At 46.1% G+C, this 21,615-nt stretch overlaps 1 protein-coding gene and 2 pseudogenes across 2 annotated transcripts; all 3 read right to left on the bottom strand.

The window, feature by feature from the left end:
* Positions 1 to 631: 631 nt before the first annotated feature.
* On the bottom strand, positions 632 to 5,741 carry LOC127313068 (putative F-box/FBD/LRR-repeat protein At1g78760; annotated as a pseudogene).
* Positions 5,742 to 7,447: 1,706 nt separating this feature from the next.
* LOC127313065 (F-box/LRR-repeat protein 13-like) lies at positions 7,448 to 11,311 on the bottom strand. Of its 2 annotated transcripts, XR_007858773.2 has the most exons (6): positions 10,338 to 11,311; positions 9,584 to 9,727; positions 8,964 to 9,481; positions 8,582 to 8,724; positions 7,742 to 7,859; positions 7,448 to 7,662 (listed from the first exon to the last, which is right to left on the bottom strand). XR_007858773.2 is itself a non-coding variant. In XM_051343601.2 (3 exons), exons 1-3 carry the CDS (start codon positions 11,172 to 11,174, stop codon positions 9,098 to 9,100), a joined length of 1,365 nt encoding a protein of 454 aa, XP_051199561.1. In that variant the 5' UTR covers positions 11,175 to 11,311; the 3' UTR covers positions 8,837 to 9,097. The 2 variants fall into 2 exon arrangements, 1 of the variants encoding a protein (XP_051199561.1); XM_051343601.2 differs by lacking the exons at positions 7,448 to 7,662; positions 7,742 to 7,859; positions 8,582 to 8,724 and having other exon boundaries at positions 8,837 to 9,481.
* A 3,100-nt stretch (positions 11,312 to 14,411) lies between these two features.
* On the bottom strand, positions 14,412 to 18,667 carry LOC127313066 (F-box/LRR-repeat protein 13-like; annotated as a pseudogene).
* Between the last annotated feature and the right edge of the window lie 2,948 nt (positions 18,668 to 21,615).

Raw genomic sequence — 21,615 nt, 5'->3', positions numbered from 1 at the left:
ATTTTTTTTTTTGGATTTTAAGTTGTGCTCAATGTCTGGCCTCCTTATGCTTATTTCCTGGCTCCGCCGTTGGTCCAAAGGGGCCATGATGTCAAAACGCCCAAAATGATAGCGGGCGACCAAACACGTACGCTATTTATCTTTGTCACCATTCAGGTTATTTCATCCAAATACCATTCAGGTTATTTGATCCAAATACACTGCAAGGTCATGTAAATACCTGACCAATAGTGATATGTGAGATTGGACACTGATATTTACTAGTTTTTATGGCATCCAAACACGCCAGCCAAACCTAAATACGGCATGGGATCATAAGCATTTGCCGTGTCCTGATCCTGATACAATTAGAAATGAAGAAATCCTATCCTTGTCACTATGATGCAAAGGGATGAGGTAGGTAACATCCCGAAACAAGTTCAGCATACCCTGAACATCTGATGATAACGAACAAAATTGACAGCAGCAACGCATATGACACCTAAGACATGCTACAAAACTGGTGCACCATATTCAGATTCAGAAGAACATGGCTGTTATAATACCAACACATAGATACTGGACAAGCACATGGAAAATAACACTTGTTTTTGGATAATAACTTGTAGATTCTACACTTGCGTATTCATGGTAGTTGAAATCAGCTATATATCAGGATAAGCAATTGCAGAGCTGGAGTTTTAGGCTTAGTTTTACACATTCTAGCAATTGCTAATTACCAAAATCAATGACACATAGCAGTACACAGGCACGGATAGAAGGGCTTCTGAAAGACTGAACTATATTTGCTTCCTCCCCATTTGCCAGTACCAGTTCAGCTTCACTTGGCAGCGTCAGGTGCCACTTGTGAAGAAAGGAATTGCTTGCAAACACTAGTGAGCCTACAACATTTCATTAGCTGAAAGAACAGATAACTTCGATTCCCAGATGCACAAACACTAAGTAGGGTCACAAGCACCAGGTTTGCTCACTTTCAACAGAATAGCCAGTCGTCCTAAAGAAACACAATACCCAGTTAAATGTTCACACAAGGCTTCAGCTTTGAGAGTTGTACTTACAGGTACAGAAGATCAGCTTCTGATGGACAATAAGAAGTTAACTAGCCGAGCTATCATACGGCATGGGATCACAAGCATTTGCCATCCTGCTCATGTCTACAAAAGCTGATGCATTAAACAAGAACAAATCCTTATCCCAGTCACTACAATGCACAGAGAAGAGGTAGGTAATATGTCAAAAAAGCTCATCATACCCTGAACATCTGATGACACTGACCAAAATTTGACAAGCAAAGCAAATGGCACCTAAGACATGCTACAGAACTAGCGCACTATATTCAGAAGAACATGGCTGTTATAATACCAACACATGGAAAATAACACTTGTTTTTGGATACTTGTTCTAACTTCAAGACTACTTACGTATTCATGCTAGTTGAAATCAGCCATATCTCAGGAGAAGCATGCCTACACGCGAAACAGCATGATCTACAGTCAGCGATTTCCCAAAAGGAGCGGAGCAATCTTGAAAAACATATGGTGCATTAACTATGCATTCAGAAGCGAAAAGGGTCATCGAATGTGAGATCAGTTGCTTTCTGCATGCTCGAAATAGAGTCCTCTTTAGGCAACACCAGCAGCACTGCAGAAACCCCTGTTTGAAACCGTAGACTCTGCAATTTCTCTCTTGTGCCGTTCACCTTGCCAGTGGAAGAGTGTTTTCTTCTTGCAACACAACATGCAAAGACTGCAGCTCCTGGGAATTCATGGCGACGAACTTGAGGAATTCAAATTCGTTTTGATCCCCTCGGAATTCGTGGATGACCATCTTCTTGACACGTGATCTCAAGCACTCAACCGGACTTGCCTCCTGCCAGAAGCTGGCATGAAGCTCCGTACTGTGTTCATTGGCAGTTAGTCAGTTACAGATGGATCATGCAGGGCAGACTGCAAAATGTGAACCAATGCGTGAAAAGACCAGTTACATATATATATGGTGCTGGCTAGCTGCTAGATACCATTCAAAAACGACTGTCTGGCTGAAGTAACCAGCTGCCGATGATACAATTCTGTTTATGGATCATGATCTCGAAAAAGCTCAGAACCTGAAATTAATTTTGGTAGCTTTTGAGCAGTTGTCGGGATTGAAAATTAACTTCCATAAAAGTGAATTGTTCTGTTTCGGTGATGCCCAAAATGATACAGCTCTTTATACAGAGTTGTTCGGTTGCGGGCAAGGCCAATTTCCCATTCGCTATTTGGGTATTCCGATTCATTACCGGAGACTCACGATCGCTGAATGGAAAATAGTAGAGGAAAGACTACAGAAGCGCCTTAGTAGTTGGAAAGGCAAATTGCTATCTCTGGGAGGAAGATTGGTACTCATTAATTCGGTACTGACAAATATGGTACTGTATATATTATCATTCTTCCTTTTGCCAAAAGGAGTTCTGCACAAACTCGATTATTATCGATCCAGATTCTTTTGGCAAGGAGATAGTGAGAAAAAAGAAATATCGACTGGTTAAATGGAGTGTAGTTTGTAGTCCTAAAGATCAAGGCGGGCTTGGAGTTCATGACCTAGAAGTCAAAAACACAGCTCTGCTAGGTAAATGGCTTTTCAAGCTCCTTACCGAGGACGGGATTTGGCAAACTATACTCCGAAGAAAGTATATAGGCTCCAAGACGTTATCTTAGGTGGTTTGGAAACCTGGAGATTCACACTTCTGGGCTGGTCTAATGGCGTCAAAAAATAACTTTTTTCGTCATGGTACTTTCTCAATTAAGAATGGAGCACAGATACGGTTCTGGGAGGATGCTTGGTTAGACAATGCACCCCTAAGTGAACAGTATCCTGCACTGTATAGTATCGTTCGTCGCAAGGGAGATACCATTGCCACAGTGATGGCTACCTCTCCACCGAATGTGACGTTTCGACGCGTTTTGCTTGGGCAAAGGCTAGAGGCATGGAATGCTTTAATTCATAGGTTGGGGGATGTTAATCTATCGCCTGAACCAGATGAATTTAGGTGGAATTTACATGTAGATGGCTCTTTCTCGGTGAAATCCTTATACACTGCCATAATCCATTCTGATTTACCAGTTGATAATAATAAAAAAATTTGGAAGATGAAGATACCACTAAAAATCAAAAAATTTGGATGGTACCTTCGTCGAGGAGTCATCCTCACCAAACATAATCTTGTTAAGCGGAATTGGCAAGAAAGCTCTAGATGTGTTTTTTGTCATCATGATGAAACTATTAAACACCTCTTCTTCCAGTGCCCGTTTGCGAGATCTATTTGGTCTGTCATCCAAGTAGCGTCTACCTTGTATCCTCCCACTAGTGTGGCCAATGTCTTTGGTAATTGGCTTCATGGTATAGATTCAAGGTTCAAGTTGCTTCTTAGGGTGGGGGCGCTAGCAGTTATCTGGGCGCTTTGGCTGAGTAGAAATGACAAGATTTTTAATGACATTAACTCCTCTTTGTTGCAGGTTATCTACAGATGTACGGGGATTCTTCGTTCATGGTTACCTCTTCAGCGTATGGAGAACCGAGACCTATTTACGGAGGTCTGTACACGATTGGAGGCTACGGCGAGGGATACTTTTTCCCTACATGGGTGGCAGCATAGTCTACGGATTGAAGCCCCACCCCCATCTTAGGCGTTTTACGTTTCATCGTTCCGATATGTATTTCGCCTAGTTTCTAGTTTGGCATCTTTTTATTCTAGACTTGACTATCATAAACGGCTGTGTGCATCCTGGTTATGCAGATGCTGGATGTAATTGCTTCTCAAAAGTAATAAAGCATCCTTTATCAAAAAAAAAAAAAGCTACCTCGATGTGCAGAGTGTCAATGTTGGGAAAGCATCTGAGGAAGCTGGCCAACATCTTGACCTCCCTGAGGATAACGAAATTCACAGTCACCGCCAATATCCTGACGCTTGGAATCGCAGTGGTTGTACTCGCCATTGTGTTAAGCTGCAATGCAGTCCACCGAGACAGGCAGAGATCATTAATCATCAAGTTTTCTACTATCATAGGGAATATCATGATGGATGGATCAATGTACCGGGTAATCTATAGCTTTGAGAGACAGGTCCAAACCATTTTACTATTTTATTTTTGACCGTGAACTGTGAGGCAACATCCCCACAGCAATTTTATTACGTACTCAACCCAAAAAGCAAGTCCTATGTACATAAAGGAAAAGACTAGACTAGAAAAAATACAATACAAGAAGACACTAAGGCAGAGTCCTGATTCAAGAAAGCAGGCTATCCTTATGCTTGGGTTTAATCCTATGTTGCAGCAAAGATATGTCATGTACAAATTTGCAATTCCACTCTGAACATATTCCCAAATATTCCAGCAGGCAGTGATTAAGACCTCCATAAAAAATGCATGCCCAAAACTTGTTTTCGCCTGTTCCATTACACCAGCTGCAAATCATGATGCGGGTTCCAGTCAATTTGCAGGTAATTCCGAATTCTTATGCTTTACTTGCACTCAAAAGATAAATGAAGGTCCACATCATTACTCATCAAGTTTTCTAGGAAATATCATGTTGGATGGATCATGTACTAATTTTGAGAGACTGCATTGCATTGAGGTGCACCAAGAAGCAATAGTATCAAAATCAATTGACTAGCTACTTTATGATCACAGAGGAGAAGATGCTGAATGGATCGAGGTGGATGGCATAAGCTGAGAGAGAGGGAGAGAGATGGAGAGATAGCGGTAGTGCAGTATTGCCGTACGTACCTCGATGAGGGTGTCGCGGATCTGCAGCCTGTGAAGTCTTCTTGTATCCAGGTGGCCGAGCACCCGCAGGTTGGCTGCATGATCGATCTTGACCATTGCAGGAGTAGCAGGCAGAAACAAGACGAGCCGCTCCAGCAGCGGCGCGTCCACCACCGCCAAGTTTTCGTCCCTGGACAGCATAACGAGCGCGCATCGGAGGCTTGGGCTGCAGAGGTGGATGCGGTTGGCTGTTGTGCCGGCGAGCTTCAGGATCTCCAGAGCGGTGCAGGCGGTGATGAGGTGCTTGAGGTCTCGGTCTTCTATGGCAGCCGTTACCAGGGTGAGCTGCCGGAGGTTTGGAAGCGAGACACCGGCGCCGCGGGAGAGGTCGACGGGGAACGCCCAGGAGCCTAGCATGAGCTCCTCGAGCGAGCCGCAGCGGAGGATGTCGGCGGGGACGAGCGGCAGGATGTCGTTGGCCTGGCAACGGTTGGCGAGGTGGAGTTCCTGGGTGTGCTTCGCGGCGACGAGGCGCGGCCAGCCGGGGAGCTCACGGTCGAGGGAGGCGAGCCTGAGGTCGTGGAGGGCGACGGTGCGGAAGTGGCCTTCGTGCTTGGCGAGGACTCGCGGGACCAGGGCGTCGCGCGCGGGCTCGGGGAGGGCGGCGTCGCGGAGGACGAGCGGGGTGGAGCTCCAGAGGTGGCGCCAGCGCCTGGCGAGGGCGGCGGTTTTGGCGGCTTCGGTGACGGGGAGGTGCTGGGTGATGATTTGGTGGAGGAGGTCGTCGCTGAGGGCGCTGAGGCGGTCCCGGCGGCGGCCGGCAGCGGAGAGGGGGGCGGCGCCGTCGGCCATGGCGGCGAGGCGAGGCGAGGGTTTGGTTTGATTTTGGTGGAAATGGAGCGGCGGCCCAGCGGTCTAGACCAACCTGGAATGTTCTAGAGGATGTTTTCTTCCCGGATGCCGGAGCTCACGCTTAAAACGAAGAAATGCCTTTTCCTTTTGTTTTTTCGAAACTGAGGCAAAAACTTTACCATTGATGGATGCGGAAGAAAAGAGCTGGCCCGTTTTCTAAAGAAAACTGGCTAAAACCCGTGGCAACACAATACCATACACAAGCCCTGAGGCTGCGTTCTACACGAGTCGGCGACCCACCAGGTCAACACTAGACCTCAACGTAATATAGGGAGGCAAAAGACCGAAGCCACTGCTTCAACTACCACGCCGACCCCAAGGTTGTGCCCCGCTTGGCTGAAGATGAACCCGCCTCCGTCGAACCATCAAAACACTCCACATGTCCCTTAGTCCGATGGACTGTCCGTAGTTTCTCTCCCCTCTCTCTATTCTTCAGTATTAGAAGCACCAAAGCAACCAAGTTCCAAAATCTATGTCAAGAAAAATAGTACTTCGAAACGAAACAAGTGTATCTTTCATAAGAAAGAGCAGCCGGTTGATTGCCTAATCAACTGAATTAAGGAGGAAGCTAGCATATGGAAAGGGTAAGCACTAATCTCTAGGTTTAGAGGCTCTCATTGGGGGCGCCCCCCCCCCATCTCGCTCTCGGCTGACTACACCTGTCCGCCTTCCTCCTTACCGGGCCGCTCCTTCCTCCTCTCTGCCGGAATAGCCGGTCGGAGATGGAGAGGAGAAGGCGCCGGTTGTAGATATTTAGTTTCTTTTTTGTAGTTTTTGTCCCTTTGTGGTGTTTTGGAGCTGCACCTCGGATCTAGGCGACAAGATCTGGGGGTTAGGGTTCTTCTTCTTGCTGCTATGGCTCCTGTGGTTGGAGCATGGAGTCGAGGAGGGAGCCACTGTCTCCGCAAATAAAGTAGGGGCCGCGGATCTTGTGCTGTTGTTGGGGTGCTGCGAAGCAGAGCCTCCCCTGACCGGCCATGGAGGCGAGGGGGAGGGGCGATGCTTTCTGCGACGCAAAACGGAGCTTCTTCTGGCCGGTCGTGGAGGCGAGGAGGAGAGGTGAAGCAGTGCGCTCTCCCCGGCGAAGAGGAGATCCTGGTACTTCTCTCTGACTCTCGGTTTGGTGGATTCTTGGGCAACTCTTCCTCCTCCTTGTGGTTGTGGGGACAGACAGGAGGGTGCGAGCCCCAGAGTTCGTCGATCTCGAGTTCGGAGGCACACTGGTGAGCGTGCGGTGCTCAGACGGAAGCTCTCAATCAGCGGCAGATCCCAAGCATCGGCAGCCGCCGCTATCTTTGGCCAAGGGGGCCTCTCCGCACCTCGGGAGAATTTGCTCCGGGGAGAATCAACTTCCTCTAGGCCTTAGTGCTGCGGTGGAAGATCTTCAATCTCGGCACGGTGGTCCATCCTGGCGATGAACCAAGTGGCGTAGTCCCCGGCGTCGCCGCTAGCGATCGTGGCCCGATTTAGTCAACGGCGCGGTGGAGAAGAAGGACTTGATTGCTTTTCACTTTATCTTTTTGGGGTCCTTCTTGTAATATTTCAGGACTCTTGTGCTACTTCTACTCAAGCCAAGGTCCTTTTTGTATTTGTACCCACCGTTTAATGGAGCTTCTCGGTCCTTCGGGGCCTTATCTGTTCAAAAAAAAATCTCTAGGTTTCTAAGAGATAGCTTTTTAACATACATTCTGAAAAATACTGCAATGAATTCTCAAGGTTTGAAACATTCATGAATTCAATAATACTACACGCATGCAATCCGACTGAGAATTGTCATTTCATAGTTATCAAATCGTATATTTTGACTCCAGGCTACCTATTGTAGATGTCTAAACATTTTATTTTCTCGGTATCTAATAAGGGTATGGCAGTACGTATTTTTGCTACGGTGACAAAACAAAACCCTATATATTCAGTAAATTTTGTGGGGATTTTAAGTTGTGCTCAATGTCCACCCCCTTATGCTTATTTCCTGGCTCCGCCGTTGGTCCAAAGCTTGCACAGCCTGCCAAACAAGTACGCTATTTATCTTTGCCACCATTCAGGTTATTTGATCTAAATACACTGCAAGATCATGTAAATACCTGAGCAATAGTGATATGTGAGATTGGACACTGATATTTAGTTCTTATGGCATCCACACAACACGCCAGCCAAACCTAAATACGGCATGGGATCACAAGCATTTGCCGTGTCCTGATCCTGATACAATTAGAAAGGAAGAAACCCTATCCTTGTCACTATGATGCAAAGGGAAGAGGTAGGTAACATCGCCAAACAAGTTCAGCATACCCTGAACATATGATGATAATGAACAAAATTGACAGCAGCAACGCATATGACACTAAGACATGCTACAAAACTGGTGCACCATATTCAGATTCAGACGAACATGGCTGTTATAATACCAACACATAGATATTGGACAGCACATGGAAAATAACACTTTTTTTTTGGATAATAACTTGTAGATTCAACACTTGCGTACTAATGGTAGTTAAATCAGCCATATATCAGGAGAAGCAATTGCAGTACTTCTGGAGCTGGAGTTTTAGGCTTAGTTTTACACATTCTAGCAATTGCTAATTACCAAAATCAATGACACATAGCAGTCGGATAGAAGGGCTTCTGAAAGACTGAACTATATTTGCTTCCTCCCCATTTGCCAGTACCAATTCAGCTTCACTTGGCACCGTCAGGTGCCATTTGTGAAGAAAGGAATTGCTTGCAAACACTAGTGAGCCTACAACATTTCATTAGCTGAAAGAACAGATAACTTCGATTCCCAGATGCACAAACACTAAGTAGGGTCACCAGCACCAGGTTTGCTCACTTTAATTAAACAAAATAGCCAGTCGCCCTAAAGAAACACAATACCCAGTTAAATGTTCACACATGGCTTCAGCTTTGAGAGTTGTACTTACAGCTACAGAAGATCAGCTTCTGATGGACAATAAGAAGTTAACTAGCGGAGCTATCATACGGCATGGGATCACAAGCATTTGCCATCCTGATCATGTCTACTAAAGCTGATGCATTAAACAAGAACAAATCCTTATCCCGGTCACTGCAATGCACAGAGAAGAGGTAGGTAACATGTCAAAAAAGCTCATCATACCCTGAACATCTGAAGACAACTGACCAAAATTTGACAAGCAAAGCAAATGGCACGTAAGACATGCTACAGAACTAGCGCACTATATTCAGAAGAACATGGCTGTTATAATACCAACACATGGATATTGGACAACACATGGAAAATAACACTTGTTTTTGGATACTTGTTCTAGCTTCAAGTCTACTTACATATTCATGCTAGTTGAAATCAGCCATATCTCAGGAGAAGCATGCCTACACCCGAAACAACATGATCTACAGTCAGCGATTCCCCAAAAGGAGCGGATCAATCATGAAAAACATTGGGCAAAATAACAATGCATTCAGAAGCGAAAAGGGTCATCGAATGTGAGATCGGTTGCTTTCTGCAATCTCGAAAGAGTGCCCTCTGTAGGCAACACCAGCAGCACTCCAGAGATCCCTGTTTGAAACTGAAGACTCTCCAATTTCTCTCTTATCTCGTTCACCTTGTCAGTCAAAGAAATGTTTTCTTCTTGCAACACAACATGCAAAGACTGCAGCTCCTGGGCATTCATGGCGACGAACTTGAGGAATTGGAATTCGTTTTGATTCCCTCGGAATTCGTGGATGACCATCTTCTTGACGTCTGATCTCACGCATTCAACCGGACTTGCCTCCTGCCAGAACCTGGCATGATGCTCCCCACTGGGTTCATTGGCAGTTACAGATGGACCATGCAGGGCAGACTGCAAATGCGAACCAAAGAGTGAAAAAGATCAGTTACATATATATGGTGCTGCTAGATACCACTGAAAAATGATGGACTGACTGAAGGAACCGGCAGCTACCTCGATGTGCAGCGTGTCAATATTGGGAAAGCATCTGAGGAAGCAGGCCAGCATCTTGACCTCCCAGAGGACACCAAAATTCACAGTCACCGCCAATATCTTGACGCTTGGAATCGCAGTGCTTGTGCTGGGCACTGTGTTAAGCTGCAATGCGGTCCACCAAGACAGTTCTACATCATTTTTTTTTATTACTCAGCCCCACAGAACACAAAAGGAAAGACTAGACTAGAAAAAATACAAGAAGAGGACACTTAAGGCAGAGTCCTGATCCATGAAAGCAGACTATCGTTATGCTTGGGTTTAATCCTATATTGCAGCAAAGAGATGTCATGTATAAATTTGCATTTCCACTTAGTGAAAGAATGCCTCTCCTGTCTGAAAATATTCCCATTGAGAATCAACCAAAAATTCCAGCAGGCAGTGATTAAGACCTCCATAAAAAATGCATGCCCAAAACTTCATTTCGCCTGTTCCACTACCAGCTGCAAATCATCATGCGGGTTCCAGTCAATTTGCAGGTAACACCCAAAACATAAATGAAGGTCCACATCATTACTCATCAAGTTTTCTATGATCATACTACTACTGTAGGAAGTATCATGACGGGTGTAATAATTTTGAGAGACTGCATTGGATTGAGCAATAGTATCAAAATCAATTGACTACTTTATGACCACGGAGGAGAACATGCTGAATGGATCGATGTGGATGGCACAATAAGTTGAGAGAGGGAGAGATAGCAGTATGGACGTACCCCGATCGCGGTGTCGCGGATCTGCAGCCTGTGAACTCTTGTATCCAGGTGGCCGAGCACCCGCAGGTTGGCTGCATAACCGATCTTGACCGTGGTAACCTTACTGGGCAGAAACAAGACGAGCCGCTCGAGCAGCGGCGCGTCCACCACCGCGAAGTCCTCCACCCTGGACAGCCCAACGAGCGCGCACCGGAGGCTTGGGCTGCGGAGATGGATGCGCTTGGGTGTTGTGCCGCTGAGCTTCAGGATCTCCAGAACGGTGCAGGCAGTGATGAGGTGCTCGAGGTCGTCGTCTCTTATGGCAACCATTATCAAGGTGAGGCACCTGAGGTTGGGAAGAGAGATGCCGGCGCCGTGGGAGAGGTCGACGGGGAACGCCCAGAAGCCCAGCAAGAGCTCCTGGAGCGAGTCGCAGCGGAGGATGTCGGCGGGGATGTGCGGCAAGGCGTCGTAGGTCAGGTTCGGGGTGGAGCGGTTGGCGAGATAGAGTTTCTGGGTGTGCTTGTCGGCGAGGAGGCGCGGCCAGTCGGGGAGCTCACGGTCCAGGGAGGCGAGCCTGCAGTCGAGGAGGACGACGGCGCTGAAGTGGCCTGGGTGCTCGGCGAGGACTCGCGGGACCGCGGCGTCGCGCGCGGGCTCGGGGAGGGCGGCGTCGCGGAGGACGAGCGGGGTGGACTTCCAGAGGTGGCGCCAGCGCCTGGCGAGGGCGGCGGTTTTGGCGGCTTCGGTGACGGGGAGGTACTGGGTGATGATTTCGTGGAGGAGGTCGTCGCTGAGGGCGCTGAGGCGGTCCCGGCGGCGGCCGGCAGCGGAGAGGGGGGCGGCGCCGTCGGCCATGGCGGCGAGGCGAGGCGAGGGTTTGGTTTGATTTTGGTGGAAATGGAGCGGCGGCCCAGCGGTCTAGACCAACCTGGAATGTTCTAGAGGATGTTTTCTTCCCGGATGCCGGAGCTCACGCTTAAAACGAAGAAATGCCTTTTCCTTTTGTTTTTTCGAAACTGAGGCAAAAACTTTACCATTGATGGATGCGGAAGAAAAGAGCTGGCCCGTTTTCTAAAGAAAACTGGCTAAAACCCGTGGCAACACAATACCATACACAAGCCCTGAGGCTGCGTTCTACACGAGTCGGCGACCCACCAGGTCAACACTAGACCTCAACGTAATATAGGGAGGCAAAAGACCGAAGCCACTGCTTCAACTACCACGCCGACCCCAAGGTTGTGCCCCGCTTGGCTGAAGATGAACCCGCCTCCGTCGAACCATCAAAACACTCCACATGTCCCTTAGTCCGATGGACTGTCCGTAGTTTCTCTCCCCTCTCTCTATTCTTCAGTATTAGAAGCACCAAAGCAACCAAGTTCCAAAATCTATGTCAAGAAAAATAGTACTTCGAAACGAAACAAGTGTATCTTTCATAAGAAAGAGCAGCCGGTTGATTGCCTAATCAACTGAATTAAGGAGGAAGCTAGCATATGGAAAGGGTAAGCACTAATCTCTAGGTTTAGAGGCTCTCATTCCCCCCCCCCCCCCCATCTCGCTCTCAGCCAGCTACACCTGTCCGCCTTCCTCCTTACCGGGCCGCTCCTTCCTCCTCTCTGCCGGAATAGCCGGTCGGAGATGGAGAGGAGAAGGCGCCGGTTGTAGATATTTAGTTTCTTTTTTGTAGTTTTTGTCCCTTTGTGGTGTTTTGGAGCTGCACCTCGGATCTAGGCGACAAGATCTGGGGGTTAGGGTTCTTCTTCTTGCTGCTATGGCTCCTGTGGTTGGAGCATGGAGTCGAGGAGGGAGCCACTGTCTCCGCAAATAAAGTAGGGGCCGCGGATCTTGTGCTGTTGTTGGGGTGCTGCGAAGCAGAGCCTCCCCTGACCGGCCATGGAGGCGAGGGGGAGGGGCGATGCTTTCTGCGACGCAAAACGGAGCTTCTTCTGGCCGGTCGTGGAGGCGAGGAGGAGAGGTGGAGCAGTGCGCTCTCCCCGGCGAAGAGGAGATCCTGGTACTTCTCTCTGACTCTCGGTTTGGTGGATTCTTGGGCAACTCTTCCTCCTCCTTGTGGTTGTGGGGACAGACAGGAGGGTGCGAGCCCCAGAGTTCGTCGATCTCGAGTTCGGAGGCACACTGGTGAGCGTGCGGTGCTCAGACGGAAGCTCTCAATCAGCGGCAGATCCCAAGCATCGGCAGCCGCCGCTATCTTTGGCCAAGGGGGCCTCTCCGCACCTCGGGAGAATTTGCTCCGGGGAGAATCAACTTCCTCTAGGCCTTAGTGCTGCGGTGGAAGATCTTCAATCTCGGCACGGTGGTCCATCCTGGCGATGAACCAAGTGGCGTAGTCCCCGGCGTCGCCGCCAGCGATCGTGGCCCGATTTAGTCAACGGCGCGGTGGAGAAGAAGGACTTGATTGCTTTTCACTTTATCTTTTTGGGGTCCTTCTTGTAATATTTCAGGACTCTTGTGCTACTTCTACTCAAGCCAAGGTCCTTTTTGTATTTGTACCCACCGTTTAATGGAGCTTCTCGGTCCTTCGGGGCCTTATCTGTTCAAAAAAAAATCTCTAGGTTTCTAAGAGATAGCTTTTTAACATACATTCTGAAAAATACTGCAATGAATTCTCAAGGTTTGAAACATTCATGAATTCAATAATACTACACGCATGCAATCCGACTGAGAATTGTCATTTCATAGTTATCAAATCGTATATTTTGACTCCAGGCTACCTATTGTAGATGTCTAAACATTTTATTTTCTCGGTATCTAATAAGGGTATGGCGGTACGTATTTTTGCTACGGTGACAAAACAAAACCCTATATATTCAGTAAATTTTGTGGGGATTTTAAGTTGTGCTCAATGTCCACCCCCTTATGCTTATTTCCTGGCTCCGCCGTTGGTCCAAAGCTTGCACAGCCTGCCAAACAAGTACGCTATTTATCTTTGCCACCATTCAGGTTATTTGATCTAAATACACTGCAAGATCATGTAAATACCTGAGCAATAGTGATATGTGAGATTGGACACTGATATTTAGTTCTTATGGCATCCACACAACACGCCAGCCAAACCTAAATACGGCATGGGATCACAAGCATTTGCCGTGTCCTGATCCTGATACAATTAGAAAGGAAGAAACCCTATCCTTGTCACTATGATGCAAAGGGAAGAGGTAGGTAACATCGCCAAACAAGTTCAGCATACCCTGAACATATGATGATAATGAACAAAATTGACAGCAGCAACGCATATGACACTAAGACATGCTACAAAACTGGTGCACCATATTCAGATTCAGACGAACATGGCTGTTATAATACCAACACATAGATATTGGACAGCACATGGAAAATAACACTTTTTTTTTGGATAATAACTTGTAGATTCAACACTTGCGTACTAATGGTAGTTAAATCAGCCATATATCAGGAGAAGCAATTGCAGTACTTCTGGAGCTGGAGTTTTAGGCTTAGTTTTACACATTCTAGCAATTGCTAATTACCAAAATCAATGACACATAGCAGTCGGATAGAAGGGCTTCTGAAAGACTGAACTATATTTGCTTCCTCCCCATTTGCCAGTACCAATTCAGCTTCACTTGGCACCGTCAGGTGCCATTTGTGAAGAAAGGAATTGCTTGCAAAAACTAGTGAGCCTACAACATTTCATTAGCTGAAAGAACAGATAACTTCGATTCCCAGATGCACAAACACTAAGTAGGGTCACCAGCACCAGGTTTGCTCACTTTAATTAAACAAAATAGCCAGTCGCCCTAAAGAAACACAATACCCAGTTAAATGTTCACACATGGCTTCAGCTTTGAGAGTTGTACTTACAGCTACAGAAGATCAGCTTCTGATGGACAATAAGAAGTTAACTAGCGGAGCTATCATACGGCATGGGATCACAAGCATTTGCCATCCTGATCATGTCTACTAAAGCTGATGCATTAAACAAGAACAAATCCTTATCCCGGTCACTGCAATGCACAGAGAAGAGGTAGGTAACATGTCAAAAAAGCTCATCATACCCTGAACATCTGAAGACAACTGACCAAAATTTGACAAGCAAAGCAAATGGCACGTAAGACATGCTACAGAACTAGCGCACTATATTCAGAAGAACATGGCTGTTATAATACCAACACATGGATATTGGACAACACATGGAAAATAACACTTGTTTTTGGATACTTGTTCTAGCTTCAAGTCTACTTACATATTCATGCTAGTTGAAATCAGCCATATCTCAGGAGAAGCATGCCTACACCCGAAACAACATGATCTACAGTCAGCGATTCCCCAAAAGGAGCGGATCAATCATGAAAAACATTGGGCAAAATAACAATGCATTCAGAAGCGAAAAGGGTCATCGAATGTGAGATCGGTTGCTTTCTGCAATCTCGAAAGAGTGCCCTCTGTAGGCAACACCAGCAGCACTCCAGAGATCCCTGTTTGAAACTGAAGACTCTCCAATTTCTCTCTTATCTCGTTCACCTTGTCAGTCAAAGAAATGTTTTCTTCTTGCAACACAACATGCAAAGACTGCAGCTCCTGGGCATTCATGGCGACGAACTTGAGGAATTGGAATTCGTTTTGATTCCCTCGGAATTCGTGGATGACCATCTTCTTGACGTCTGATCTCACGCATTCAACCGGACTTGCCTCCTGTCAGAACCTGGCATGATGCTCCCCACTGGGTTCATTGGCAGTTACAGATGGACCATGCAGGGCAGACTGCAAATGCGAACCAAAGAGTGAAAAAGATCAGTTACATATATATGGTGCTGCTAGATACCACTGAAAAATGATGGACTGACTGAAGGAACCGGCAGCTACCTCGATGTGCAGCGTGTCAATATTGGGAAAGCATCTGAGGAAGCAGGCCAGCATCTTGACCTCCCAGAGGACACCAAAATTCACAGTCACCGCCAATATCTTGACGCTTGGAATCGCAGTGCTTGTGCTGGGCACTGTGTTAAGCTGCAATGCGGTCCACCAAGACAGTTCTTTTTTTTCGAAATGGGGGTCATCCCCGGCTTCTGCATCATGATGATGCACACAGCCTTTTATTGAAAATATTCAAAGTATAATTGTTTACAAATCACTCATCATCGAGGATTGATACAAGAATCAACCATCGAAAGAAACACATAGCAAAACTATAAATCAACATAGTCTTCTAGTATGACGCCAACCAGCCTGGCACAAGATATCCTGAGCGACCATCAGGAGCCGTGTGCATCCAGAAGCCATGACATCCCGCTGCCCCTCCGGAGAGAGTAGGGCCCAAAGTTGGACCCAATGGGAAACCATATGAATAACCTGCAAAAAATGAAAGGAAGGTTTTTTATTAAAAATTATGTCATTCCTGCTCCTCCAAATAGACCAACATAAAGCAGCAACCCCAATCCGGATAAATGCCTTAGATTGTCTATCAACTCCCTTCAACCAGTTACCAAACATATTAGTAATATTGGTGGGAGGTGGAAGAGCATAAGTAAAATTCACAGTACGCCATAAGAGTTTAGCTAAAGGGCATTCAATAAAAAGGTGTTGAATGGTCTCCTGTTCCCCACAGAAAACACACTTTGTACACCCATTCCAATGTCTTTTAGCTAGATTATCTTTTGTTAACAACACCTTGTTACTCAAGAACCACATGAATATCTTAATTTTTAACGGAATTTTAACCTTCCATAAATATTTTCTCAAGAAGGGGGTATGATCGCACATAAGATCCTCATACATCGACTTTACTGTAAACACACCATTTGATGACAAATTCCAAATGAAGCGGTCCTCGTCTTCATTCAGATGCACCATCATTAATTTCCGACATAGTTGTAACCAGGAAGACCACTTATTACCATTTAACAATCTTCGAAATGTAATGTTCAAAGGCGATTGACCAAGAACATGTGCGACCGTGACATTCTTATGGTGAGTAATATTATAAAGTGACGGGTACTGTTGGGCCAACGAAGTCTTACCTAACCAGGTATCTTCCCAAAAACGGGTATTGCTACCATTACCCACCTTGAAAACACCCCTAGAAAAAAACTCCTGTTTGACCTCCATAAGTCCTTTCCAGAAAGGCGAGTCAATAGGTCTTGCCTCAACCTCTGATAATGTCTTATGTCTCAGATATTTATTATGTAGCAATTCCTGCCACACCCCGTCCTCATTAAAAAGTTTGAACAACCATTTACTCAATAAACATCTGTTTTTGATCTCTAGGACTTCAATACCTAAGCCTCCCTGGTCTTTAGGTCGACACACAATGTTCCATTTTGTAAGCCGGTATTTTCTTTTGTTTTCGTCGGACTGCCAAAAGAATCTAGATCGATAGTAGTCCAAACGTTTCCTTACCCCAACAGGTATTTGGAGGAAAGACAACATAAACATCGGTAAGCTAGTTAGCACTGAATTGATAAGCACTAACCTATCACCATAGGATAGTAACTTCCCTTTCCAGCACCCTAATTTACTCTCAAACCTTGTTTCTACCGGATACCATTCAGAGTTCTTGAGTTTCTTGTAATGGATTGGAATACCTAAGTATCTAAAGGGGAGTTGTCCAGCATCACATCCAAAGATCTGTTTATACTGTTCCTCCTCCTCCTTTGCCTTGCCAAAACAAAAAATCTCACTCTTATGAAAATTAATCTTGAGTCCCGATAATTCTTCAAAGAGACACAAAATTAATTTCATATTAACTGCTTTGTTTAGGTCATGCTCCAAAAAAAGTATAGTATCATCAGCATATTGTAGTATAGAGAGACCACCCTCAACCAAATGTGAAATGAGTCCTCCAACCTGACCACCAAGACAGTTCTACATCATTTTTTTTTATTACTCAGCCCCACAGAACACAAAAGGAAAGACTAGACTAGAAAAAATACAAGAAGAGGACACTTAAGGCAGAGTCCTGATCCATGAAAGCAGACTATCGTTATGCTTGGGTTTAATCCTATATTGCAGCAAAGAGATGTCATGTATAAATTTGCATTTCCACTTAGTGAAAGAATGCCTCTCCTGTCTGAAAATATTCCCATTGAGAATCAACCAAAAATTCCAGCAGGCAGTGATTAAGACCTCCATAAAAAATGCATGCCCAAAACTTCATTTCGCCTGTTCCACTACCAGCTGCAAATCATCATGCGGGTTCCAGTCAATTTGCAGGTAACACCCAAAACATAAATGAAGGTCCACATCATTACTCATCAAGTTTTCTATGATCATACTACTACTGTAGGAAGTATCATGACGGGTGTAATAATTTTGAGAGACTGCATTGGATTGAGCAATAGTATCAAAATCAATTGACTACTTTATGACCACGGAGGAGAACATGCTGAATGGATCGATGTGGATGGCACAATAAGTTGAGAGAGGGAGAGATAGCAGTATGGACGTACCCCGATCGCGGTGTCGCGGATCTGCAGCCTGTGAACTCTTGTATCCAGGTGGCCGAGCACCCGCAGGTTGGCTGCATAACCGATCTTGACCGTGGTAACCTTACTGGGCAGAAACAAGACGAGCCGCTCGAGCAGCGGCGCGTCCACCACCGCGAAGTCCTCCACCCTGGACAGCCCAACGAGCGCGCACCGGAGGCTTGGGCTGCGGAGATGGATGCGCTTGGGTGTTGTGCCGCTGAGCTTCAGGATCTCCAGAACGGTGCAGGCAGTGATGAGGTGCTCGAGGTCGTCGTCTCTTATGGCAACCATTATCAAGGTGAGGCACCTGAGGTTGGGAAGAGAGATGCCGGCGCCGTGGGAGAGGTCGACGGGGAACGCCCAGAAGCCCAGCAAGAGCTCCTGGAGCGAGTCGCAGCGGAGGATGTCGGCGGGGATGTGCGGCAAGGCGTCGTAGGTCAGGTTCGGGGTGGAGCGGTTGGCGAGATAGAGTTTCTGGGTGTGCTTGTCGGCGAGGAGGCGCGGCCAGTCGGGGAGCTCACGGTCCAGGGAGGCGAGCCTGCAGTCGAGGAGGACGACGGCGCTGAAGTGGCCTGGGTGCTCGGCGAGGACTCGCGGGACCGCGGCGTCGCGCGCGGGCTCGGGGAGGGCGGCGTCGCGGAGGACGAGCGGGGTGGACTTCCAGAGGTGGCGCCAGCGCCTGGCGAGGGCGGCGGTTTTGGCGGCTTCGGTGACGGGGAGGTACTGGGTGATGATTTCGTGGAGGAGGTCGTCGCTGAGGGCGCTGAGGCGGTCCCGCCGGCTGCCGGCAGGGGAGAGGGGGGCGGCGCCGTCGGCCATGGCGGCGAGGCCAGGCGAGGGTTTGGTTTGATTTTGGTCGAAATGGAGCAGCGGCCCGCCAGCGATCAAGACTGATCTGGAATGTTCTAAAATGAAGGGATGCCATTGTTTGTTATTGGATATATGTCATTTTTAGCTGTAAAAAAAGTCATTCGTTTAAGCCGCTGAACTAACTTCAAAACATTATTGGTTTCAAAACAAAACTTCTGAACATTATTTTTCTGCTAAAACTAACAAAGAAACTGATAACAGGCATTGTGTCTAATCGTGCAGAGTCACCATGGCAGTTTGTTTTAACTTCTTTTTTTAGGAAAGATTTCGGGCACCGCTAGGCATCGGATGCCGATTTAGGCTTCCCATCGGACCACTATTCACCCGTACGATCGGAAGCTGCCGCACCGTACGATCGAGTCAAACAGAGGCGCATCTAGTTCCTGTAATTTGTGGACGATTGAATGCTTCCGTATTAAATTTCGATTGCATGCTTCCGATAGTTGCAATTTCCGTAATGCACGCTGATGTGGCTATCCTTTCATTCTTATTTTTGTCTGCTTAATTGACTGTTTTTAGGAAATAACTTCCCAATATTAAATTGATGATTTTTAGGAAACAAATTCCGAATATAAAGGAAGCAGTTTTTTAGAAACTTATTTTTTTCCTATTCTTGCTTCCGCTATTAACATTTTCTTCCAAATATCTTTTAATGTTTGAAAAAATAGTTCCGGAGTACTGGTTTATTGAAACACAGCAAAAAATTATGTTCCCATCTCGTGGATAATTCGTTTCCATGCTGAACAATTTTTTTTAATAAAAATATTTTTCCAATGAAACTATTTCCAAAATTGCTTCCATGGAATAGAGATTTATTTTGCGAGTGAGCAACTGCGGATCTTTTGCAAATGCTTCAAGGTTCAAGCGAATACGAGACTGTTTCTACACAAATTGAATCTGCTCCTATCTAATCTACAGATTACTTCCATGAACCCAATGTTCAACTCATAACAACATGTGTTCGCATTGTTTCGGCTAGTTGCTTCATATACTGGAAATTAGAGCTTTCAATCCATTGTATATATACAAACACCAATCAACTATGCTCCCAAAAAGATTAATACAGGCTTTTCGTCAATTAGAACAATGCTTCGTATTAACATTATGTAAATTTCAATTCATAATTTTCTATGTTTCCTTTACTTCATCTATTTGCTTCATATACATCTGATCAGTGCCGTGTTAGATTCACGAATAAAAAGATGCTCCGAACGAACGCATTACATGGTTTCTGCAAGGATTGTTGATGCAGGAGAACATGAGAGCATCCGCCGTTGCTAGCTGGGGAAAATTTTGCTTGGTCGCCGACGCACCGCTTCACCATGCGTCGACTTTTCTCATGTGGTTGCACTACTATATGACTGTGAGCGTTGCGTCGATGACGCAATGCATTGACTACTCGTACCATCCATCATTCAACTGTCCTGCTAGACTCTTCAAAAGACGCTTAGAATCAACCTCCTTCATGATACCTAGAAATTATAAAAAGCATATCATGGAAAGTAAAAAAATGAACATGATTTGGAAGCAAAAGAAATAAGAATATGGAGCAATATCTATGTACTGAAGAAATAGTACTACCTCTATAACGAAGCAAATTGAAACCTTGACGAAGCCCAATTATGGACATAAGAAGCATAGTTATAGAGAAGCGTATGTAGGAGATATAAGAAGCATGGATACAAACTTATGAAGCCCGGCCATAGTGCCATCTAGACATGAGAATCACATATGGCATATATATGAAGCATTGGATCTCTGTAGCAGTTAAATAGCTGGGTGGCTGGCTGCATTGCATCTTACCTGGGAAGCGTATGTAAGAGATATAAGAAGCATGGATACAAACTTATGAAACCGGGTCATAGTGCCATCTAGACGTGAGAAGCACATATTGCATATATATATGAAGCACCGGATATCTGTAGCAGTTAAATAGCTATCACATCGCTTGAGAAACCTAGTGGAAGCATACAAATTTAGAAACGAAAAATACCATGCCGATGCAAAGATGTAGGTGATCAAATTTGTGATGAACAAGTGGATATTTGAGAGCCTAAGTCATACGAACGAAAATCAGTAGATCAAGTCCTATGTTTGTAGGATTGTACATCAAATCATAGATACATAGCAACTGTGGAATCCGATCCTAGTTGGTGGAGCTTGCGGCTGCCGGTGCTCAGATATACTCACGCACCAGCGAGCTTCGTTATCTGGTATATGAATCGGCTATTAAATCTGATTTCACAAATTCAAAATAGCGGAGGACTACAAGGATTTAGTGCTTGGTAAATTCAGAAATAGGCACACATGGTGACCTAGTTCAGTTGCTATTACTACCTTCTCAGATCTTGTAGTCGCTGAACTGAGCAATGAAGTAACGTATGACGGAGCGGCATGGACTGACCGATGTTGTAGCATGGATATACCGTTAGCTGAAGGCGTAGTGAAGTAGTCAGCTCAGGAGATGCCATACATGATTATATCGATTTAAATTTCGATCGAAAGTGGAGAAGATATGAACAGATTGGGACCGGGTCACTTGCAATTACCTTCTCTAATTCGTGTTGTCGGTGAAGGGATTGAGACGACGCCAAGCACAAGTGGAAGCATCTCTGGCCCTCCGCCGATCCCTCAAGTACCAAGTGTTTCCTCGTCGGACGCAGGCTAGGCCGCCTCCGGACCTAATGCTACGATCATTATTTACCACGGCGGAGCGGCATGATTCGTTCTTCTTGGACGTGCAGGCCTCGGCTCGGATGGGAGGGAGCGGCGTCATGGCGAAGGAGTGGTGGCACGGCGGTGACAGCAGGGCCAACTCGTTGGGTGAGAGAATGATTTGGGGCGAGCTGTGTGATCCATAATCGCGAGCTTGATTTCCGGGTGCATTAAGGAAGCATGCGGAGAGAACGGGCCAGTTTTTCTTCTTCTATGCGAGAACTCTGTATGTCAGCCATGCGATGGAATATACATCAACGGCAGCGAATCAG

The sequence above is a fragment of the Lolium perenne genome, chromosome 7, assembly GCF_019359855.2.
Source record: "Lolium perenne isolate Kyuss_39 chromosome 7, Kyuss_2.0, whole genome shotgun sequence".
NCBI lineage: Eukaryota > Viridiplantae > Streptophyta > Magnoliopsida > Poales > Poaceae > Lolium > Lolium perenne.
Note: the sequence above shows the minus strand (reverse complement) of the source record. Positions and strands in the feature narration are given on the sequence as shown.

Coding starts and splice junctions, on each gene's coding strand:
- LOC127313065 (XM_051343601.2), bottom strand. CDS start 11,174: ATGGCCGACGGCGCCGCCCCCCTCTCCGCTGCCGGCCGCCGCCGGGAC. Junction 9,728..10,337: donor TCCGCGACACCGCGATCGGG/GTACGTCCATAC, acceptor ACCGCATTGCAG/CTTAACACAGTGCCCAGCAC. Junction 9,482..9,583: donor TTGACACGCTGCACATCGAG/GTAGCTGCCGGT, acceptor TCGCATTTGCAG/TCTGCCCTGCATGGTCCATC.